Here is a 25,870-nt window from a genome sequence, read left to right as displayed (position 1 = left end):
GGGGCAGGTGAGAGATAGGGCAGGTGAGAGATAGGGGCAAGTGAGAGATAGGGGCAAGTGAGAGATAGGGCAGGTGAGAGATAGGGGCAGGTGAGTGATAGGGGCAGGTGAGAGATAGGGGCAGGTGAGAGATAGGGGCAGGTGAGAGAGAGGTGCAAGTGAGAGATAGGGCAGGTGAGTGATAGGGGCAGGTGAGTGATAGGGGCAGGTGAGTGATAGGGGCAGGTGAGAGATAGGGGCAGGTGAGTGATAGGGGCAGGTGAGTGATAGGGGCAGGTGAGTGATAGGGGCAGGTGAGTGATAGGGGCAGGTGAGAGATAGGGGCAGGTGAGAGATAGGGGCAGGTGAGAGATAGGGGCAGGTGAGAGATAGGGGCAGGTGAGAGATAGGGGCAGGTGAGCACAAGTACCTCCTGATAAACTACCTGATCACCTGCCTGATCAGGAGGTACATGTGATTAGTGAGTACAGCGGCAGGTGAGTGATAGGGGCAGGTGAGTGATAGGGGCAGGTGAGTGATAGGGGCAGGTGAGAGATAGGGGCAGGTGAGTGATAGGGGCAGGTGAGTGATAGGGGCAGGTGAGTGATAGGGGCAGGTGAGTGATAGGGGCAGGTGAGAGATAGGGGCAGGTGAGTGATAGGGGCAGGTGAGTGATAGGGGCAGGTGAGTGATAGGGGCAGGGGAGTGATAGGGGCAGGTGAGAGATAGGGGCAGGTGAGTGATAGGGGCAGGTGAGAGATAGGGGCAGGTGAGAGATAGGGGCAGGTGAGAGATAGGGGCAGGTGAGCACAAGTACCTCCTGATAAACTACCTGATCACCTGCCTGATCAGGAGGTACATGTGATTAGTGAGTACAGCGGCAGGTGATCAGGGGGTACAGGAGCAGTTGATCAGGGGAAACAGGGGCAGGTGATGGCGGAGTGGGCAGGAGGGCGGTGTGCGGTGACGGAGCCGCTGATGCCAGTCCCCCTCCTGCCCTCATGCCGGGCTCTGCCTGGAGGAGGAGGAGCGGAGCCGCCAGTCGGGAGGATGCAGCCGCACATCCGCAGCTTGTGTTCCGCTCTGAGGCTGAGGCGGCCGGAGACGATCTGAGCTGCGGCCCCGGAGCCGTGGAGCTGCACAGGAGGGATCACCGGCGCCGCCTGCCGCGGGAGGATGCTGCCGGGGACGGGATCTGTCCGGCCGGACCTGCTGCTCCTGACCGGGATGCTGCTCGCCGGAGGTAGGAGACGTCGCGCACGAAGTTTCCGTGGCTGTTGTGTCTGTGGAGCCGGAGCTGCTGCTCCCGGGCTGGGGACGCTCCGCGGCTTGTGCCGGTGTCTGCCGGCTCTGGTGCCGGCTCTGGTGTCGGCTCTGGGCTCTGGTGTCGGCTCTGGGCTCTGGTGCCGGCTCTGGGCTCGACTCTGGGCTCTGGTGCCGGCTCTGGGCTCTGGTGCCGGCTCTGGGCTCTGGTGTCGGCTCTGGGCTCTGGTGTCGGCTCTGGGCTCTGGTGCCGGCTCTGGGCTCTGGTGTCGGCTCTGGGCTCTGGTGTCGGCTCTGGGCTCTGATGCCGGCTCTGGGCTCTGGTGCCGGCTCTGTGCTCCCTCTCTGGTGTCGGGGGTCGCAGCTGGGGGTGGGGGGCTGTGGAGGTGACACCGGCACCTGTTGGAATTTGATGAAAGCCAGGGTGACATCCGAGAAGGGGCAGCGACATGGGGGATCCATCCTGTGTGCAGGAGGATGGACGGCAACTCTCAGCGGCGCAGACACTACTACTCCACTTGTTGCGGAGGATGTGGACACTTGGTGCCTTCAGTATTGAGGATGGAGTTGATGGGGTGAAGCACAAGTTCTGGCCGCGGTGCCGGCATGATGGCTGGAGGCGGCTGCCGGCACCGGGGATGGTGTGAGGAGCCCGGGAGGAGGCAGCTCTGCCGGCATGATGGCTGGAGGCGGCTGCCGGCACCGGGGATGGTGTGAGGAGCCCGGGAGGAGGCAGCTCTGCCGGCATGATGGCTGGAGGCGGCTGCCGGCACCGGGGATGGTGTGAGGAGCCCGGGAGGAGGCAGCTCTGCCGGCATGATGGCTGGAGGCGGCTGCCGGCACCGGGGATGGTGTGAGGAGTCCGGGTACCCTGCCTGCTCTGGGTGCTGCCATCTGCAGCCTTTCCTGCCAGTTACAGGGGATGGCAGGAGCTGGGAGACAGCACTGCCTGCCCTTCCTGCTGCTGCCATCCCTGGTACCCGGCTTCTCATGCACAGACCCCGGTTATTCGGTGCCACCGGTCTGATCCCTGCAGCAGATGAGGACCCCCAGCCCCGAGCAGTCACCGCTGTGCGGATCTGTGCTCTGGGGTCTGCATGGACCTGGCTCCAGACAGCGCTGAGCTCGGGGGCCTGGGGGTCTGCACTGGAGTCAGGGGGTCTGCACTGGAGCTTGATCCCCCTCCACCTCCTGGAACCCGATGTATGGAGTTCAGTGCTGGGTACCAACTTAATGAAGCTGCTGTCAGATTTGCTTCTTCTATCACTTTGCACATCAATAATGATGCAGCTGAGATTAATCCTGTCTTCTTGAGAAACTTCAAAGAAAGATGAGAAGAAATGAAGTTTAGTAGATATTGGTGCAGGGATGAATAAGTGACTGTTACCTCTGTGGATCTGCTGTGGTTGGGATTAAATCCTGTGAATCTGTAACTTTCCATCTATTATTGATGCATTGTGATATATTGTTATACATTGTGATACATTGCGATACATTGTGATACATTGTGATATATTGTTATACATTGTGATGCATAGTTATACACTGTGATATATTGTTACACATTGTGATACATAGTTATACATTGTGATAGTTTGTGATCTGGGGCAGAGCTGCTGCAGAACCTCATGTATTGGAGCACAGGGCGACCCCCCCCCGGAGATGACCTCGCTGGTGACATCTCACTTTTCTGGTCCATCAGATGCTGAATTTCACAATCACTGGACCTGGAGTCTGTAGAGATGATGAGGAGCCTCAGAGGGCAGTGATGGCAGAAGTTCAGTCTCCACCTGTCAGGATGAGGTCCTGTTACTGTACAGCAAAGATTTATACTCGGGGGTCCCTGGGACTAGGGGGCTTCTTCCAGCACTGATCAGGGGTCACTGTAATAAGGACGGAGCTTATAAAGCAGCAGGTCTGAGCCGTACTGCAGGACTGGAGAACAATAATATAACACTTTACCCTCCTAGAACCTCATAAGCCAGGACTGGCATTAGGGGATGACCAGTGATAAGGTCGGGCAGAGGGTCTGTGCTCTGCACGGTGGCAGAATGAAGCTTTACATCCAGCCTGCAATCACTGCCCAGCATCCTCAGGGTTGGGGGTAACATGAGTCCCCCTGGATCTGGTGACCTCCCTGCACATCCCAGGATCCAGCCATTGGCTCTGTGCTTCCCATTAATCACCCATGATGTGCCGGATCCAGTGCCTTAGAGGGACATTGCATCCACCCTGTGCCCCTCATCCCTCTGGAGCTCCCACCTCCTCGGCTCCTTCTCCCTCTGATCAGTCTTCCTCCATGTCAGTCTATTTATGGAGCCGATGCTCTTACAGTAAAGACAGCACAGTTCCAGTCTGGAGAGGGCAGGTTAGATCAGCAGCCACTCGGTGCTTTTTATAGATGCAACCCACTGCTGAGACAATAGGAGCCGACATAGAGAACTATGGGAGCAGTGATGTGTGCCCTCTGTGCCAGGAGGTGCAGGGGACCAAATATCTCTCCTGCATGTAAGAAAGCCCAGGCATCACTGTGCCAGGTCACAACCATGGCGCTGCCCAGCACAGAACCAGAACCCTTCCACAATAATCCATGGGCAGTTTCCTTCTGTTCCATCTTCTGATATTTCTGCCTTACCTTTTCCTCTTTTCGGCTACACCCCATTCTTCAGCCTTTCCCTCCCTTATCTTGCACAGGTGCTGGGCACAGTATGCGGCTGCTCTGCCATCACCCTGGTATTGCTGTGTGCCCTTCCTGCCAGTGCTGGATGTTCTCAGGTATCTGCTCCACATAGCACCAGAGATACATTGCTAAGTCCTAAAGTTCTTCTGACTCCAAACCTACCTGTGGCATTCTGTACATGACGGGAGTTGTAGTACGGAGGATTATAGGTTTCTAACAAAGACTGAGTACAGGAGCGACACAGACAGGAGCCCCAGTGCAGGAGCAATATATGGGCACTTTATAGAGTTTATCATAAGGCACAATGCACCTGCTTTGGAGCTGGATGTGGCCCCTGACCATTTGGGCCCCTGGTTGCACCAATGATGTGTTCACCCCTGTCTGACATTTATTGCACTGATGGTCAGGGATTTGCCGCAGATGTGGATTTTGTTACTGTAGGTTAGAACATTGTCTGATGCTGTATACTGGGGGGGTGGACATACTATTGGTGCAACCTGGGACCAAAATGTAAGGAGACCACCACATCCTCCAAAGCAGGCGGAATTGTGCATTCGGATAAGCTGTGAAGGGCCCATATACTGTTCTTGCACTGGCCCCCTCCTGTCTGCATCCACAATTAATTGTATATATATATATTATATAATATATTTTATATGTGCAGAAGTTCAGTCCCAGCCATTCTTGCGCTTGGTTATGGTGGTCTCGGCTTCCCAGTGTCTCTGACGGATCAGGTTGTTTGCATTTGCACATCTCAGTTTCTGTATCATTAGTATAATGTGTTACTCAGAAGCTTTGCTCCATTAGCAATGGAAATCCAGCCGGTCTATTAGCAGCTCGGTGTGTGATGGCTCCGCGCTCTGGAGTCCTGCGCGGGCTCTGGCCCCATGGTCAGGCGTCCTCACACACACTGCCATACCCTGAACGTGGGGCTTTACTATTCCATGTATTTTTCTTATTTGCATTCACTTTACCATATTCTGCCGTTTTGTTTCGTGTAATTGGATTTCATGCAGGAGCTGGAAAGTTCCAGCCATGAGAAATGTGCTTGTGGCACCTGCAGGATGATGGCCTGCAGCGGTCTGGAATTGCTCAGGCTAAATCCATGTTGCTGCCTTGATTTTCCATGGCCTGTATGTGATAACTTTGGCTCCATGTACAGTAAATTGCGCTGTAACGACATGGAATTACCTGCAGACCCTATAAATAAGGACTTCAAATTTACGTTTTTTTTTTAGCGCTTGTCCATAGGTCATCTGTGGTATTACAGCTCTGTCCCATTCGCTTTAATAAAGCCGAGCTGCAATACCAGACACAACCTATGGGCAGGTGTGGCGCTGTTTCTAGAGAGAGGAGCTATGTTTTCTAATGCTGAACGACCTCCTTAGGTTTAGTGTTTGCATTATGTCCAAAACTCGCTGTGGGACCAGTAACTGCAGTCTATTTTCTGGGATTATCAGCCATTCGGGGGAAATTCTGCTGTAGACAGGTGCATGGAGTCTGACATGAGCCGCCACAATTGGCACTACCAATATTCCTACAGTCCCCTGTCTGGTCGCTCCCCTATAGAATAAGTTGCTGTCATGTTCTTTTTCCCCATAAATAGAGAAGCGACCATTACCCCCGGCCCTATACATGGTGCACAAGGCTGGATGGTGGCGTACTACAATGCCCATCATCCACAGTGTAGATGGGTCCTTCCGGTCACGTTCTGTTTGCTGCAGGTACAGTATACAGCAGTATACAGCAGGTATAACGAGCCGTCCTATCGTCTCCGTGGTCACAGTTCCTGTCAATCATAGTGACATTCGATCAGCGCAGATATATTACATAAAAGAGATTATCAGAAAAGACGCATTCACCTGTAAAACATGAAGAGAATAAAAGCCGTCGGAGCGATCAGCGAGAAGGTTACGCACCGTCTACAGTAACGCTGATACCAGTGCTGTAAATGCCAGGCATTAGCCGGTGCACAAACAGGCGCTCGCAGCAGTCGATGAGGGTCCAAAAACTAATAATAACATCAGCGGCTGCTAAATGAGGAGGAAAAGCACAAAATATGAGCTCCGCGGCCCCTACAGGGGCAAAAGAAGGGGACCTGTTATATGGGTGGGGGGGTTACAGGTTCTGAAGGGATTCCTCCACAGTGAGGGGGAACATGGGGCCCCGAGAACCGAGCAATGGAGGCCGATCATTAGTGATGGAGAGGACAGATGAAAAGTCTATGGCCAGAAAAGAATCACATCAGGGGAAATGTATCCAGAGGCGGAAGATAGGGAGGAAAGTATAGGAAACAACAGCACACCAAGTATAAGCAATGGGGAGCAGTGAGAAATGGGCAGCGGGGGGAATATAGGGAGTGCGGGGAATATAGGGAGCGCGGGGAATATAGGGAGCGCGGGGAATATAGGGAGCGCGGGGAATATAGGGAGCGCGGGGAATATAGGGAGCGCGGGGAATATAGGGAGCGCGGGGAACATAGGGAGCGCGGGGAACATAGGGAGAGCGGGGAACATAGGGAGCGCGGGGAATATAGGGAGCGCGGGGAATATAGGGAGCGCGGGGAATATAGGGAGCGCGGGGAATATAGGGAGCGCGGGGAATATAGGGAGCGCGGGGAACATAGGGAGCGCGGGGAATATAGGGAGCGCGGGGAATATAGGGAGCGCGGGGAATATAGGGAGCGCGGGGAATATAGGGAGCGCGGGGAATATAGGGAGCGCGGGGAATATAGGGAGAGCGGGGAATATAGGGAGCGCGGGGAATATAGGGAGCGCGGGGAATATAGGGAGCGCGGGGAATATAGGGAGCGCGGGGAATATAGGGAGCGCGGGGAACATGGGGAGCGCGGGGAATATGGGGAGCGCGGGGAATATGGGGAGCGCGGGGAATATAGGGAGCGCGGGGAATATAGGGAGCGCGGGGAATATAGGGAGCGCGGGGAACATAGGGAGCGCGGGGAACATAGGGAGCGCGGGGAACATAGGGAGCGCGGGGAATATAGGGAGCGCGGGGAATATAGGGAGCGCGGGGAACATAGGGAGCGCGGGGAATATAGGGAGCGCAGGGAACATAGGGAGCGCGGGGAACATAGGGAGCGCGGGGAACATAGGGAGCGCGGGGAATATAGGGAGCGCGGGGAACATAGGGAGCGCGGGGAACATAGGGAGTGCGGAGAATATAGGGAGCGCGGGGAATATAGGGAGCGCAGGGAACATAGGGAGTGCGGGGAATATAGGGAGCGCGGGGAATATAGGCAATGGAGGGTGAATAGGGATTGCGGGGGAATATAGGGAGCGCGGGGAATATAGGGAGCGCGAGGAACATAAGGAGTGCGGGGAATATAGGGAGCGCGGGGAACATAGGGAGTGCGGGGAATATAGGGAGCGCGGGGAACATAGGAAGTGCGGGGAATGTAGGCTATGGAGGGTGAATAGGGAGTGCGGGGGAATATAGGGAGGGCGGGGAATATAGGGAGCGCGGGGAATATAGGGAGCGCGGGGAACATAGGAAGTGCGGGGAACATAGGGAGCGCGGGGAATATAGGGAGCGCGGGGAATATAGGGAGTGCGGGGAATATAGGGAGCGCTGGGAATATAGGGAGCGCGGGGAACATAGGGAGTGCGGGGAATATAGGGAGTGCGGGGAACATAGGGAGCGCAGGGAATATAGGGAGCGCGGGGAACATAGGGAGTGCGGGGAACATAGGGAGCGCGGGGAGCATAGGGAGTGCGGGGAACATAGGGAGTGCGGGGAACATAGGGAGTGCGGGGAACATAGGGAGTGCGGGGAACATAGGGAGTGCGGGGAACATAGGGAGCGCGGGGAATATAGGGAGCGCGGGGAACATAGGGATTGCGGGGAATGTAGGCAATGGAGGGTGAATAGGGAGTGCGGGGGAATATAGGGAGCGCGGGGAACATAGGGAGTGCGGGGAATATACGGAGCGCGGGGAACATAGGAAGTGCGGGGAATGTAGGCAATGGAGGGTGAATAGGGAGTGCGGGGGAATATAGGGAGGGCGGGGAATATAGGGAGCGCGGGGAATATAGGGAGCGCGGGGAATATAGGGAGCGCGGGGAATATAGGGAGCGCGGGGAATATAGGGAGCGCGGGGAACATAGGGATTGCGGGGAATGTAGGCAATGGAGGGTGAATAGGGAGTGCGGGGGAATATAGGGAGGGCGGGAAATATAGGGAGTGCGGGGAATATAGGGAGCGCGGGGAACATAGGGAGTGCGGGGAATATACGGAGCGCGGGGAACATAGGAAGTGCGGGGAATGTAGGCAATGGAGGGTGAATAGGGAGTGCGGGGGAATATAGGGAGGGCGGGGAATATAGGGAGTGCGGGGAATATAGGGAGTGCGGGGAACATAGGGAGCGCGGGGAATAGAGGGAGCGCGGGGAATAGAGGGAGTGCGGGGAATATAGGGAGTGCGGGGAATATAGGGAGTGCGGGGAATATAGGGAGTGCGGGGAATATAGGGAGTGCGGGGAATATAGGGAGCGCGGGGAATATAGGGAGCGCGGGGAATATAGGGAGCGCGGGGAATATAGGGAGCGCGGGGAATATAGGGAGTGCGGGGAATATAGGGAGCGCGGGGAACATAGGAAGTGCGGGGAATGTAGGCAATGGAGGGTGAATAGGGAGTGCGGGGGAATATAGGGAGGGCGGGGAATATAGGGAGCGCGGGGAATATAGGGAGCGCGGGGAACATAGGAAGTGCGGGGAACATAGGGAGCGCGGGGAATATAGGGAGTGCGGGGAATATAGGGAGCGCTGGGAATATAGGGAGCGCGGGGAACATAGGGAGTGCGGGGAATATAGGGAGTGCGGGGAACATAGGGAGCGCAGGGAATATAGGGAGCGCGGGGAACATAGGGAGTGCGGGGAACATAGGGAGCGCGGGGAGCATAGGGAGTGCGGGGAACATAGGGAGTGCGGGGAACATAGGGAGTGCGGGGAATATAGGGAGCGCGGGGAATATAGGGAGCGCGGGGAACATAGGGAGTGCGGGGAATATAGGGAGCGCGGGGAACATAGGGAGTGCGGGGAATATAGGGAGTGCGGGGAATATAGGGAGTGCGGGGAATATAGGGAGTGCGGGGAATATAGGGAGTGCGGGGAATATAGGGAGCGCGGGGAATATAGGGAGAGCGGGGAATATAGGGAGCGCGGGGAACATAGGGAGTGCGGGGAATATAGGGAGCGCGGGGAACATAGGGAGCGCGGGGAATATAGGGAGCGCGGGGAACATAGGGAGCGCGGGGAATATAGGGAGTGCGGGGAATATAGGGAGTGCGGGGAATATAGGGAGTGCGGGGAATATAGGGAGTGCGGGGAATATAGGGAGTGCGGGGAATATAGGGAGTGCGGGGAATATAGGGAGTGCGGGGAATATAGGGAGTGCGGGGAATATAGGGAGTGCGGGGAATATAGGGAGTGCGGGGAATATAGGGAGTGCGGGGAATATAGGGAGCGCGGGGAATATAGGGAGCGCGGGGAATATAGGGAGCGCGGGGAATATAGGGAGCGCGGGGAATATAGGGAGCGCGGGGAATATAGGGAGCGCGGGGAATATAGGGAGCGCGGGGAATATAGGGAGTGCGGGGAATATAGGGAGTGCGGGGAATATAGGGAGTGCGGGGAATATAGGGAGTGCGGGGAATATAGGGAGTGCGGGGAATATAGGGAGCGCGGGGAATATAGGGAGCGCGGGGAATATAGGGAGCGCGGGGAACATAGGGAGCGCGGGGAACATAGGGAGCGCGGGGAACATAGGGAGCGCGGGGAACATAGGGAGCGCGGGGAACAGAGGGAGTGCGGGGAACATAGGGAGTGCGGGGAACATAGGGAGCGCGGGGAGCATAGGGAGTGCGGGGAACATAGGGAGTGCGGGGAACATAGGGAGTGCGGGGAACATAGGGAGTGCGGGGAACATAGGGAGTGCGGGGAACATAGGGAGCGCGGGGAATATAGGGAGCGCGGGGAACATAGGGATTGCGGGGAATGTAGGCAATGGAGGGTGAATAGGGAGTGCGGGGGAATAGAGGGAGCGCGGGGAACATAGGGAGTGTGGGGGAATATAGGGAGCGTGGGGAACAAAGGGAGCGCGGGGAACATAGGGAGCGCGGGGAATATAGGGAGCGCGGGGAATATAGGGAGCGCGGGGAATATAGGGAGCGCGGGGAATATAGGGAGCGCGGGGAATATAGGGAGCGCGGGGAATATAGGGAGCGCGGGGAATATAGGGAGCGCGGGGAATATAGGGAGTGCGGGGAATATAGGGAGTGCGGGGAACATAGGGAGCGCGGGGAATAGAGGGAGCGCGGGGAATATAGGGAGTGCGGGGAACATAGGGAGCGCGGGGAACATAGGGAGCGCGGGGAACATAGGGAGCGCGGGGAATAGAGGGAGCGCGGGGAACATAGGGAGTGCGGGGAACATAGGGAGTGCGGGGAACATAGGGAGTGCGGGGAACATAGGGAGCGCGGGGAGCATAGGGAGTGCGGGGAACATAGGGAGTGCGGGGAACATAGGGAGTGCGGGGAACATAGGGAGTGCGGGGAACATAGGGAGCGCGGGGAATATAGGGAGCGCGGGGAACATAGGGATTGCGGGGAATGTAGGCAATGGAGGGTGAATAGGGAGTGCGGGGGAATAGAGGGAGCGCGGGGAACATAGGGAGTGTGGGGGAATATAGGGAGCGTGGGGAACAAAGGGAGCGCGGGGAACATAGGGAGCGCGGGGAATATAGGGAGCGCGGGGAATATAGGGAGCGCGGGGAATATAGGGAGCGCGGGGAATATAGGGAGCGCGGGGAATATAGGGAGCGCGGGGAATATAGGGAGTGCGGGGAATATAGGGAGTGCGGGGAACATAGGGAGCGCGGGGAATAGAGGGAGCGCGGGGAATATAGGGAGTGCGGGGAACATAGGGAGCGCGGGGAATAGAGGGAGCGCGGGGAATATAGGGAGTGCGGGGAATATAGGGAGCGCGGGGAATATAGGGAGCGCGGGGAATATAGGGAGCGCGGGGAATATAGGGAGCGCGGGGAATATAGGGAGCGCGGGGAATATAGGGAGCGCGGGGAATATAGGGAGCGCGGGGAATATAGGCAATGGAGGGTGAATAGGGAGTTGGGGGAATATAGGGAGTTGGGGGAATATAGGGAGTGCGGGGAGTATAGGGAGTGCGGGGAGTATAGGGAGTGGGGTGATTTACTGATGCTAGATGCAGTGGTTATGGCCGGGCTCACACCTACATCCTGAGCTCCGTTTTTCCGCTCTTTCACATGAGGGACCTTAATGGCGCCTGACGTTCCCCTTTTACTACAGTGGGGTCTGCTGGGTTTCGGTCAGCACAGCACACTGCAGTGACGGAGGCTGTGAGGGACGATGGCTGGCTGTAGATGACACTACATGGCGGTCCATCAGAGGGATGGAGGATGCCGGGAAGTCTCCGCTATCGGCCGGTGTATTGGCTGTGACACGTGTGAGCCCCAATTACAGAACAATCCTGTCCCCACCGGGATAAAACATTTATTGCCCCTTAGTGAGGGAATCGATGCTGTCGTCGCCGGCTCTGATCTGGCGCTTTTTTTTTTTTTTTTCCCCTTCTCTTTGTAAAAGCAGAAAATGTCAAAAATAGACAAGAAACGGAAACGAGATAAAAGGCGGCATCAGATCAAATAAGGGGAATGGGCAACAAGGAGAGAGCAATGCTGAAAAGGAGGGGACGAGGGCCGGGGAAGCGAGCGGCGTCAAGAGACGCAGGGCAGAGAGGTAGGACGGACAGGTGAAAGAAAGGCAGCAGGAAGATGGAGGGAGGAGAGGACCCAGCAAGAGACAGACCTGCTCTGGAAAGAGACCGCAGCGGGGGTGGGAGGACGGGGAGAAATAGCACCAAAATTGCTTTTTGCTGGAAAGCGTGAACTGTCCCCAATGGGGACTGTTAATATTGAATATCTGCATTAATAATGGATGGCCACATTAAGCCCGAGCATCAATATTAACGCTGTCAGTGCAGTCGCTCCGTGGTAAATGGGACACTCTATTAAATGGCTTAGAGTGCTGACTTATGACAGGGCGGCCGGTGTAATGGCGGCTCCCCTCGACACCCGCCTCTGCCAGGATTCAGACGTACGAGCAATAATCCGCACACACGGATGATCTCTACAGTCTGTGATGTAGTAGAGCCGAGTATTATCTGTGGATTTACATAGGACTGCAGGTAAGCCTCGTGCACTGACTTGCTTCATCATTCCTGTGATGATGATGGCGGTAATAATGGCGCTATATAAGCGAGTACAATCAATCCATAAATACATGATGGTGGTACATGGGGTAGAAGAAGGAGCAGAACAATGAGGCCCCTGAGAGAACACCTTCACCTCTGCTACATCTGAGCTGATACAGGTGGAGGTTACTGGGGAGTCGCCTGGGATTCCCCTCTGATCAGTAACCAGCCCCTCCATTCCCCTGGATCAGTCTGCTCTTTGCAGGGGATAACCCCATGTATGTGAATGTTATGACTGAGGCCCTGTGCACACTGTGTCAGGAGGGCAGGAGAACCCTGATGGCTCTCACAGGGCTGCAGCAGCAGCGGGATATTCAGCGAGCTCCTTATATGCACAGAAGAGCCTCCTGATGGCAGCAGTGTCTGCAGATCCAGCCGCCAACCTGCAGCTCTCAGCCTGTGCCCAGGTATTCTGCCTGCAGAGCAAAGGAAAGAGCGCAGGATCCGCAGCAGCTGCGGCTTCATGGGCTCCAGCCTTGTAATGCAGGCTGTCATGTATGGGGCTGCAGTGCACGAGTGATGCCAGCTGTGCCAATGACCACTCCGTATACATGGATCATCATCTGTAGGATGATGAGGAGAGTGGTCATCAGCAGGCGCCACATTTTCCTATGCTTCATCTCTGTGCATTCAGTGGTCAGGATACAGCTATCAATATACACCTCCAGGGCGCCATTATTTATGTGCTGTACCAGGCCCTGGTGCTTATATGCGACATTCAGTCGCTATTACATAAGGCTGCAATGTAGCAGAGCCCGTTGTGTCGCTGTGAGTGGGTGTGAGAAGGTGCCAGACTGACAGGCACAAAGATTTACTAGTTCCAGAGGCAAAGTCATAGGGGGCGCCGCAGGTGCAGTGTGCACATTAGTGCTACATAGTGAACAGTGGCGCTATATTGTGCTACATAAAGCTTCATAGTGCACGTTGGCATTATACATGTGCCACATGGAGAACATTAGTGCTACATGTGCAGGGGTCCGGCTCAGTGCCCCCATCACTATTTGCAGCTCTTCTGCCTCATCGCTCCTGCATGTTGTTTTCTCGGACAGATTTTCATTGCCAATATGTGAATTTTTCACGGAGGATGAGCGGATTCCTTAACTTTCATGGAGGCGGCAGCATTATTACAGATTCATGAATCTGGCTCATAAGCAGGAAAGTTGGGCGAGTCCAACTCCTAATTCACAGTCAGCCATCATAAATCTAGAAGATTGGAAGTGACTGCGCCCAGGTATGCGCCGCCGCCGCTGAAGCCGCCGCTTATTTTCTGCTGTTTATTCTCCAAATAAAGACATTTTAATAGAAAAACCTGGGAGAAGAGTGAGCTCTCGGCAGAGTGCCGATGATAAAAAGTCATCTCGCTACGAGAGCTACTTGACAGGTCTGCAAATTCAGCAGCAAGCGGCTGTTAGGAAGGTGGTCTCCAGACAGTCAGCTGAAGAGAAGCAAAGATTACAGATAGCGCCAGATTTCTCCGGGACCAATTGTCATGTTTTCTGTAAAGATCAGAGGAAGGTATCAATTCACTTCCACATCTATTCACATCTTACCGCCTTCTCTTGGGCAAGTTAATATGGGTAACATGTGGCGGCGCACGCAGCGAAGGAAGTGACTCACAGAACCGAATATCATGAACCTGCAACTAAGTAACCAATGGGGAATTCTGCAAAAAAAATGGAGGGAAGAGCAGCGGCGGTGTATGGCCTTCACTTGATTGACTGGAATTAGTGCCAGGGATTTATAGCCGCGCGTGATACTAAAATAAAAGGGGACAGCGATTATTACACCTCCTCGAAGCGGCTGATATCGGGGGGGCTCAGCTGCAGGATTTACTAAGATGTTCCTGAAGCTTAGGACATAGACATAAAATATTGAAAAATAAGAGAACAGTCGTTCTTCAGTTTAAGAGAGTCTCACATAAGGTTTTTGCTATGTAATCTGAGAGCAGCATGATGTCCTGGCAGAGACTCTGATTCCAGCCATGTCTCAAGTACTGGGCTGATTGCTGTAGTTTTGATAGAGTCCCAGTTTTGCTTACTGTAGATGTAGCTGTGCTCGGAATGCTGAGCTGCGTATAACCACGCCAACAGCCCTGATTGGTAGCTTCCTGTGTATAACCCCGCCCACAACCCTGGGAGCTTCCTGTGTACATTGTCAACAAGCTGCCAATCAGTGGTGGGGGGCGGGGTTACACAGATTAGCTGGACTGGGCTGCATGTGAAACCTGGTCCTGTAATGATAATCTCCTGCTGATAAAACACTGATTGTATTGAGAGTACAGCACACAGCCTGATAAGTGACACATCCCTAGGATCAGAGTCTCTGCCCCTACATTTCACTTCTCTCAGATTAAATAGCAAAATACCTACTGACAGGTTCCCTTTAATTTGTACACCAGGAGAGCCCCTTTAAAGAATCCCTCCTCCTCCTCCTCCTGTTCATCCTCTTAATATATTGCAGTCATCATCGTATACAGCGCTGTGCACTTACAATTGCTCATTTTTCCTTTCTACCCAGATAATTCTTCTCTTTTCCATTAGGTCGATGACATCATGTGACTAATAACTGACGAGCTGAATCCTTCTGAGCTCTATGTAGAAACAGGAGGTCAATATCCCTTGCATGAGTCATCAGTCACTGCAAAAGTCCATGGCAGGAGGAGGGAGCAGCTGGGTCAGGAGGTGAAGAGGGGAATGATAAATGCAAGGACAAGAGACTTCCTGTTTCTACACAGAGCAGAGAAAAGAGAAGAATTATCTGGGTAGAAAGGCAAAATGAGCAATTGTAAGTGCACAGCGCTGTATGATATGATGACTGCAATATATTAATAGGATTAACAGGAGGAGGAGGAAGAGGAGGAAGATGCGGAGGAGGGCATTTTTAAAAAGGATCTGTTCGCTTTCCAGACACTTATGGTTTGGTATATACTCATACTCTTCATATTCATATTCTTCAGTTCTGAAGTATTTTCCTTTATAATTCTGCATATTGCTCCTCTGTTATTCCTCCTGGCAATTTATAAATAAGCTGTTTTTTTAAATCAATTTCTTGGAAGAATAACAGCTGGTGACACAACAAATAAGTAATAGAAAAGATGGTCTCGATTATGTAAAAAAAAAAATGTATCTACTATAAAATATTTACTATACCATCAGATTGTTACTGATACATTAAAGTGTAAAAGATTAATAACAGCTGAGTAAAACAGATTGTACCCGGACGACAAGTGAGAAACAAATCGTCGCGCTCTCCTGTTTGAGAATGGGACGATTATCATACGCTCGTGTGAGCGAGCCCTAAAAGTATGTATAAAAGTAACGCAAACCTCCATGCTTTACACTGCAGGCTGTATTCAGAGGAAATCTATTACAAAGTAACTCCTTGTGTAGCTCGTTACTTTCTTACCTTTTTTTTAATGAAATGTTTAGATACGTTTGGTGTCGTTTTCCACCATTTCGCCCATCCTCCATGAAGTGCGGCGATACAGAAGCTCCGCAGAGTTTACTTTCCCTCTCATTATATTAATCCTCCTCCAGCAGCCGGCATTTGCCTCCCACCTGCATTATTACATTGTATCTGTGATAATAACCGCTGGATGGGATGAGATGGGGCCGCTTCGGTGTAATCCGGCCGTCTTGCTGCTTTCCACACTGGAGCGGCAACAAAAATAAGGGAAAGTAGAGAGAATGCGATGTAGACAAATTATAATCCTATTATCTACAGCCGCGTCTTCTCCGGCAGAAATCCTGCCAATATTTGCATTTTATTTTATTAGATGGTGTGCGCTTGATTCAAATTGAAATGACTTGAATAAATTGAAATATTAATGAGCATTTCCGGAGCGGCCGCCCACACTTCTGCATGTTTAAAAGGGAAAACGACGGGGGAAAAGGTTCTGCCGAGCGTCGTTTTCGTTCAGTTGTATGGCGGAGTTTGCACCGATGCTTCAGAAGGGACGGTACTCCCACCGCTCAGGTCACACCCAGCCCCCCACACAATGAGAAGTGACACCGATGACATGTGACGTGCGGGTACCGGAGCATGCCAGCCTGCCGCTGGGGGGGGGTCACACAGGGCTGCGGACCCCTGATCTGCCTGCCCTCGCCTCCAGAACTGTGTATACGGTGTATACTGTGCACTGTGACAGCGACAGCAAGGGTCTAATATATAGACAAAATAATAACCTGACAAGGCGGAAGCCCACCGACACAACTACTCATTCATTACACCCCGGAGAAGGCAGAGATGAACACACTCCAGCATCTAGAAAAATTACTAATAATTATTATTTAATCAATTTATTAAATAAGAATTTACACATGTTTAATAATGTTAACATATATTTTATGTTCTCCCAATCCGAGGCCTCATTTATTATGAATAAGAACAATGAACAGTCAGATTATTACTAATTATTGGCTATTTCTGAAGGAGACAGAAACTAACTAACAAGCACACAGTCCTGCAGAATAGGTCACCGCACCGACACTGCTAGCACCTGAGTAACCTGCACACTAACCACGTCAACACCAGCGAACCCACAGACAACACATCTACAACACACAAACCACAAGGGGATACATACGAGTACCAGCCGACAGAAAAGACGAGAAAACACGTCTGCATGGCGGTGTGATTGAGCGAACTACATATCGTATCCAAAACGAGCGCAGACAACACTATCAGACACAATACAGCAGGACCCGATATAAAGCTACTGTACCCGACACAAAACAGTACCCAACAATACAACAGTGTCCGACACAAAACAACAGTACCCGATATAAAGCAACTGTACCCGACACAAAACAGTACCCGGCAATACAACAGTGTCCGACACAAAACAACAATACCCGATATAAAGCAACTGTACCCGACACAAAACAGTACCTGACAATACAATAGTGTCGACACAAAATAACAATACCCGATATAAAGCAACTGTACCTGACACAAAACAGTACCTGACAATACAACAGTATCCGACACAAAACAACAGTACCCGATATAAAGCAACTGTACCCGACACAAAACAGTACCTGGCAATACAACAGTGTCGACACAAAACAACAATACCCGATATAAAGCAACTGTACCCAACACAAAACAGTACCTGGCAATACAACAGTGTTCGACACAAAACAACAGTACTCGATATAAAGCAACTGTACCCGACACAAAACAGTACCTGACAATACAACAGTGTTCAACACAAAACAACAGTACCCGATATAAAGCAACTGTACCCGACACAAAACAGTACCTGACAATACAACAGTGTCCGACACAAAACAACAGTACCCGATATAAAGCAACTGTACCCGACACAAAAGAGTACCTGACAATACAACAGTGTCCGACACAAAACAACAGTACCCGATATAAAGCAACTGTACCCGACACAAAAGAGTACCTGACAATACAACAGTGTCCGACACAAAACAACAGTACCCGATATAAAGCATCTGTACCTGACACAAAACAGTACCTATCAATACAACAGTGTCCGACACATAAATCAACAGTACCCGATATAAAGTAACTGTACCCGACACAAAACAGAACCTGGCAATACAACAGTGTCTGACACAAAACAACAGTACCCGATATAAAGCAACTGTACCCGATACAAAAGAGTACCTGGCAATACAACAGTGTCGACACAAAACAACAGTACCCGATATAAAGCAACTGTACCCGACACAAAACAGTACCTGGCAATACAACAGTGTCCGACACCTAAATCAACAGTACCCGATATAAAGCAACTGTACCCGACACAAAACAGTACCTGGCAATATAACAGTGTCGACACAAAACAACAGTACCCAATATAAAGCAGCTATACCTGACACAAAACAGTACATAGCAATACAACAGTGTCCGACACAAAACAACAGTACTCGATGTAAAACAACTGTACCCGACACAAAACAGTACCTGTAATACAACAGTGTCGACACAAAACAACAGTACCCGATATAAAGCAACTGTACCTGACACAAAACAGTACCTGGCAATACAATAGAGTCTGACACAAAACAACAGTACCCGATATAAAGCAACTGTACCCGACACAAAACAGTACCTGGCAATACAACAGTGTCCGACACATAAATCAACAGTACCCGATATAAAGCAACTGTACCCGACACAAAACAGTACCTGGCAATATAACAGTGTCGACACAAAACAACAGTACCCGATATAAAGCAGCTATACCTGACACAAAACAGTACATAGCAATACAACAGTGTCCGACACAAAACAACAGTACTCGATGTAAAACAACTGTACCCGACACAAAACAGTACCTGTAATACAACAGTGTCGACACAAAACAACAGTACCCGATATAAAGCAACTGTACCTGACACAAAACAGTACCTGGCAATACAATAGAGTCTGACACAAAACAACAGTACCCGATATAAAGCAACTGTACCCGACACAAAACAGTACCTGGCAATACAACAGTGTCCGACACATAAATCAACAGTACCCGATATAAAGCAACTGTACCCGACACAAAACAGTACCTGGCAATATAACAGTGTCGACACAAAACAACAGTACCCGATATAAAGCAGCTATACCTGACACAAAACAGTACATAGCAATACAACAGTGTCCGACACAAAACAACAGTACTCGATGTAAAACAACTGTACCCGACACAAAACAGTACCTGTAATACAACAGTGTCGACACAAAACAACAGTACCCGATATAAAGCATCTGTACCTGACACAAAACAGTACCTGGCAATACAATAGTGTCTGACACAAAACAACAGTACCCGATATAAAGCAACTGTACCCGACACAAAACAGTACCTGGCAATACAACAGTGTCCGACACAAAACAACAGTAACCGATATAAAGCAACTGTACCCGACACAAAACAGTACCTGGCAATACAACAGTGTCGACACAAAAAAACAATACCCGATATAAAGCAACTGTACCCGACACAAAACAGTACCTGACAATACAACAGTGTAGACACAAAACGACAGTACCCGATATAAAGCAACTGTACCCGACACAAAACAGTACCTGACAATATAACAGTGTCGACACAAAAAAAAATACCCGATATAAAGCAACTGTACCCAACACAAAACAGTACCTGGCAATACAACAGTGTTGACACAAAACAGCAATACCCGATATAAAGCAACTGTACCCGACACAAAACAGTACCTGACAATACAACAGTGTCGACACAAAAAAACAATACCCGATATAAAGCAACTGTACCCGACACAAAACAGTACCTGGCAATACAACAGTGTTGACACAAAACAACAATACCCGATATAAAGCAACTGTACCCGACACAAAACAGTACCTGGCAATACAACACTGTCAGACACAATACAGCAGGACACGATATAAAGCAACTGTACCCGACACAAAACAGTACCTGGCAATACAACACTGTCAGACACAATACAGCAGGACCCGATATAAAATAATAGTACATGACACAGTCACAATGCTTCCCAATACAACAGTACCCAACACAAATCAAAAGTACCTGACACAAAACAACAGTACACAATACAAGAGTACCTGACACAAAACAACAGTACCCAATACAAAACAACTGTAGCCAACACAGACATATGCAACTCTACCTGACAACCCAACACAACTACTTATAACACTGCCTAACATAAGCACAGATAAGAGTACCTAAAATAAGTGTAAAACCCTTAGGCTATGTTCACACATTGTGTTTTTTTCAGCGTATCTTTCTGCAGCAAAACCTGATCTCTTTTGATGCAGGAAAGAATCTGCATCAAAAACACAAGTTTTGGTGCAATTTTTGGTGCGTTTTTAAGGATCCCAAAGTTCAGCTTTGCTTAAATCACAGAAGCATGAACACAGGTCACCAATGCAAGACATATGTGAAACCATATTAACCAGAATTTCAAATGTAACAGGGGGGAGGGGGTGAATTGTTCAGGAATAGTTTACCTAAGACACTGGCAGTGCATTGAGTATGTATGACACTATTTACTTTTACACTGTGGTCTTCATTCAGTTGCACAGGCATTGCTCAATTTCACACCTCCCTGGGCCACAGGTATTGTTCAGTCTCACACCTAGCTCAGCCAATATTTACACTCTACACATCACTTAATTAAACTCTCCTAATAAAAATAACCATCTGGGTGACCAAGACAAGATGGTTAAATCACAATAATAAATGAGCTTCACATACTTCTGCCCTCAATGTCTGTGTAACCTCGAGTATTTCCATCTTTACCAAGTCCGCCTCACACTCAGGCACCCGGTATCCAACATGTAACTTATTTCACCAAGTGTAAATTCTACAATACAGCAGACTTTTGTCTCAGAAGCCTTTACGCCTGAAGCTGAATGATGGGTGGGGGGGCGTATTCTCGTCTGCAGTGGGGGGCTCGGTGAAGTTCAGTCTGGCCCCATCCTTCTCCCTCGTTATTCACAACAAATCATTAAAATGGAGCCTGTAGTTCACCGCGCGGCCCGCTAAGATCTTCTCATGTGGAGGGTAATCTTGCTAATCCTGCGCGTATTTCTTCAGATGTAGCGGGGTTGTGAGGTTGTGTGAAGGGCCGGCAGAGGAAATGAGTCTGTGACTTCCTATAAAGCCCCTCTATACATGTTCCCTATTACATGATATTAGAGCTGCGTGTTTCCAGCAATAAACAAGACCCTGGTCTCCAGGAGCAGAAGAGGCCGAGGCAGCGGCAGCCTCACTAATCCTCTCCGCCGCGGCTTCTCCTGGCTGGAAACAAGCTGTCTGGTGCAAAGTCACTTTGGCTATTAAGTCTTAGAGAAAGTGACATTGGAGTCAGGACCTTCCCCACCTGCCGTCGTTTCCTCTAGTAATTGCCGGTCCAGTCTTAGGGTCTCCAGGAAACGTCAGTGAGGGATTTATCTGCCATCCATGGGTGAGCCGCCGGTGGAAGGTCCAGCTGTGTACAGGAGGGCGACGCAGCGTGGGGAAGATCATTCTGACACATTAGACATGCCTGGGAATAGCATTTGGCAGCGGCACCGGGTGCGGTAATAATGGTGTCAGCACTGAATGGCGGCGAGCAGAAATGAGCTGCACCATGAACTTCCCAGGATACCGAACCGCCTGTCACTACATTGTAAAAAAGTTGTGATCAGGACCATTTTTAACTTAAAAAAATTACATTTTTGTCCTATAAAAAAAAAAAGTGTTGACAAAAGTGGAAAGTGACAATAAGAGCTGAGCCACCAAATGAATAGAGTGGTGTGATGGAAGCCTGGGTAATGATGCTGCAAGGTGCATGCTCCACGGGAGGACGCCACCGGACAAGGCTGAGCGTGCGGGGACAAGGTGTCTGATCTGTGTGCAGACAAGATGAGAGAGAAGAGTCATTTGTGAGCTGGACACTTGCAGCATGACGGCCGCATGTGCACGCCGCACAAAGTTACAGAAATACCGGAGACTGTAATGGGGTTTCTACAGGTCACATACAGGACAAAAAACATCAGATACAAAGTATAAAACAGAAATTCCTATAAACTGACAGCAGCACACACCCTACCCAGATCCATATAATGGAAGAGACGGATGAAATCAGCTCCAGAAAGTAACCACACAGTATTAATACTGCATGTAATACTACTCAACACAAGCACAGTACCCAACACAAGCACAGTACCCAACACAAGCACAGTACTCAACACAAGCACAGTACCCAACACAACAACATATAAAACAGAAATCCCTATAATCCGACAGGAGCACACAGCCTACACAGATGTGTAATGGAAGAGACGGATGAAATCAGCTCCAGAAAGTAACCACACATATTAATACTGCATGTAATACTACTCATGACAAGAACAGTACCCAACACAAGCACAGTACCCAACACAACAACATATGAAACAGAAATCCCTATAAACCAACAGGAGCACACAGCCTACACAGACGTATAATGGAAGAGACGGATGAAATCAGCTCCATAAAGTAACCACACATATTAATACTGCATGTAATACTACCCATGACAAGAACAGTACCCAACACAAACACAGTACCCAACACAAGCACAGTACCCAACACAACAACATATAAAACAGAAATCCCTATAATCCGACAGGAGCACACAGCCTACACAGAGATGTATAATGGAGGAGATGGCCGAAATCAGTGCCAAAAAGTAAAGACATAGTATTAATACCAGGGCTATGGAGTCGGAGCCCATTTTGGTGGAGTCAGAATAAAATGGACCGGCTCCTAAAATATATAATAAATTGGGTACAGTAGTTCAATGCAGTTTGTGGGGAATATTATTTTATAAGAATTTGGGAAAGTTATGAAATGTCCTATAAATGTCTGTCCTATTCCTGATCTCAGGGTCCGGACTTTACTGAGATGAATCTGTTCTGTAGTAAATTTATCACTCAAACATGAGCCGTGTGTGAGGGAGTTGGGGTTGTGGAGTTGGAGTCGGAGGTTTGGCTGACTGACTCCACAGCCCTGATTAATACTACACATAATACTACCCAACACAAGCACAGTACCCAACACAAGCACAGTACCCAACACAAGCACAGTACTCAACACAAGCACAGTACCCAACACAAGCACAGTACTCAACACAACGACATATAAAACAGGAGCACACAACCTACATAGAGATGTGCAATGGAAGAGACGTCAAAAATCAACTCAAGAAACTGACAACACATTATTAATGCTACACGTAATATTAACCAACACAAGCACAGTACCAACACAACAAGATATACTGTAAAACAGAAATCCCTATAAACTGACAGGATCACACAGCATATACAGAGACGTTTAATGGAAGACACAGGAGAAATCAGATCCAAAAAGTAACAAAACAGTATTAATATTACACTTAATACTACCCAACACAAGAATAGTACCCAGCACAAGCAGAGTACCCAATGCGTACTTGACACAATGACATAAAAAAACACAACCCTACAAAACTAAATGTAACAGTACCCAACATTAATACTACACATAATAATATCCCACACAACCAGAATAACCAATATAACCACATTACTACTGAATACAACTAACTGTATCAATATTACACATAATACTACCAAACACAACTACATGGTATAGTACTCAACACAAGCACAATAACCAATAAAACAACATTACTGCAGAACACAAATATACCCAACACAATAATACTACCTTACACAATCACAGTACCCAAAACAAGCACAGTACCCAACACCACAACATGTAACACTACTGAACACAACCACACAGTATTAATGCTACACATAATACTACCCAACATAACTGTATACCACTGCCCAGTACAGTCACCTAATATTAATACTACCAACACAACTACTGAACATGTAACACAACCAGAAATAACAGTACCCAAGACAATCACAATAACCAATACAACCTACAGTACATGTAACAGTACTGAACACAACCACCTATAACACTTCCCAGGACCCCCAGTCTGCATACATATAACTCTATATAGTCCGTCACGGCATTTGTCAGCGCTGGATTTCTGGGTCACGTTTCGGCGTCATACTGTGAACTAGTTGCCACATGAAGCAGTAAATGACAAACTGTCCTAATGTTAAATTCCTCCAAATTCTTGGCAGCAGCTTCTTCCCGCAGCAGAAACCTCCATCTTACAGGACATTTTCTTATTGTGTCTTTGTAATTTTTCTTGCACCCAAACTAATTATTTCCAGCCCCCTCCTGTCTGTGCCGGTTCTGTAAGTAATGGATCTTGCACCAGAACATATAAGAGTAGCGTCAGGGAATGGGTTAATGGTGCGGATGCCACACTGTAACTGACGGTAACCCAATTACTCCAGCAGCAGAGGCTCCTGCAGCCATGGGTGGCATCTCGAAAGCTTTTAGAAGCCCCGGCCTGAGCAGACACCTAATTAAATGAAGCCTGAAATGAGGCTGGAGACAGAACGTGCTGCTGAGGAAGCACAATAGATGCTGCGGTGTCATTATCTCCTGTCAGATGGAGAGCTCACTCTACAAGGCTTCATCAGCCCAGCGCAGGGCACCGCACGGGGCATCGGGGGCCGCCTCCATCCTGCCCACTTGTTTAATGATCCTGGACGAAGTGAGCGAGAGGGCAAAGTGCAGAGACACAGACAGCACCATGCGGGTATAACCCCGAGGACGGACACCTCCAGCACTCGACTCATTAGGAGGAGGTGACTGAGCGTGTGTGTCCTCCAGCACTCGGCTCATTAGGAGGAGGTGACTGAGCATGTGTGTCCTCCAGCACTCGGCTCATTAGGAGGAGGTGACTGAGCGTGTGTGTCCTCCAGCACTCGGCTCATTAGGTGGAGGTGACTGAGCGTGTGTGTCCTCCAGCACTCGGCTCATTAGGTGGAGGTGACTGAGAATGTGTGTCCCCCAGCACTCGGCTCATTAGGAGGAGGTGACTGAGCATGTGTGTCCTCCAGCACTCGGCTCATTAGGTGGAGGGGACTGAGCGTGTGTGTCCTACAGCACTCGGCTCATTAGGAGGAGGGGACTGAACGTGTGTGTCCTCCAGCACTCGGCTCATTAGGAGGAGGTGACTGAGCGTGTGTGTCCTCCAGCACTCGACTCATTAGGAGGAGGTGACTGAGCGTGTGTGTCCTCCAGCAGTCGGCTCATTAGGTGGAGGTGACTGAGCGTGTGTGTCCTCCAGCACTCGGCTCATTAGGTGGAGGGGACTGAGCATGTGTGTCCTCTAGTACTCGGCTCATTAGGAGGAGGTGATTGAGCATGTGTGTCCTCCAGCACTCGGCTCATTAGGTGGAGGGGACTGAGCATGTGTGTCCTCCTGCACTCGGCTCATTAGGTGGAGGGGACTGAGCGTGTGTGTCCTCCAGCACTCGGCTCATTAGGTGGACGTGCACGTTGCTATACACTGTGAACACCAGGTGGCGCCGTACTATATAAGGAATTGTCAGAATTTTATGCTGGATGAAGGCAGGTGGTGAATGTTTGATCTTTCCATGTGCCCAAGTTGTACTGCAGTTTGCTATTATCCGGAATAGAGTAAAGGATTTCAGTGCTGCGAGATTCACCCTGAAACGTGCGGTGTTGCACCATATGGCGATGCACAACAGACATTGTAGTTCTGCTCAGCAAGCAGGAGCCTCGCGCTGTTGGCTGACGAGTCAATGGGCAGAGATTCCCATCTGTGTGATATGAGGAAGCGCCTGTGTCTAATAATACTCCTAAAAGTGACAGATATTACAGACACTGCTAGTGACTAGAATAGACATCCAGCTGGTGGGTGAAACGCGCCAGCCTCCGCCATAACGGAACTTTCCACGACTCCCACACGCTGAGCGCTTATTTACAATGTTACAGTGATGGAGGTGGGAAACATTGTGCTACTAATTGTTTCATGTGTAACAAAACCAAAGCCACTGAGCAGATCTGACAGTCCTCGAGCTCAGGGGCCCATCATGAGCTCAGGGGCCCATCATGAGCTCAGGGGCCTATCATGAACTCAGGGGCCCATCATAAGCTCAGGGGCCCATCATGAGCTCAGGGACCCATCATGAGCTCACGGGCCCATTATGAGCTCACGAGCCCATCATGAGCTCAGGGGCCCATCATGAGCTCAGGGGC

At 50.3% G+C, this 25,870-nt stretch overlaps 1 protein-coding gene across 2 annotated transcripts in view; it reads left to right on the top strand.

Moving 5' to 3' along the window:
- Nucleotides 1–983: 983 nt before the first annotated feature.
- KIRREL3 (kirre like nephrin family adhesion molecule 3) overlaps nt 984–25,870 on the top strand; it is a 1,173,775-nt gene continuing 1,148,888 nt past the window's right edge. For both annotated transcript variants that reach the window (XM_073657428.1, XM_073657427.1), the window contains exon 1: nt 984–1,222. In XM_073657428.1, coding sequence (XP_073513529.1) covers nt 1,156–1,222 — 67 coding nt within the window. In that variant the 5' untranslated portion in view covers nt 984–1,155. The remainder of the gene's footprint in view (nt 1,223–25,870) is intronic.

The sequence above is a fragment of the Phyllobates terribilis genome, unplaced genomic scaffold (assembly GCF_046119375.1).
Source record: "Phyllobates terribilis strain yellow unplaced genomic scaffold, ASM4611937v1 Scaffold_12__6_contigs__length_324123572, whole genome shotgun sequence".
Taxonomy (NCBI): Eukaryota; Metazoa; Chordata; class Amphibia; order Anura; family Dendrobatidae; genus Phyllobates; species Phyllobates terribilis.
This window is presented reverse-complemented; position numbering and strand designations above follow the sequence as displayed.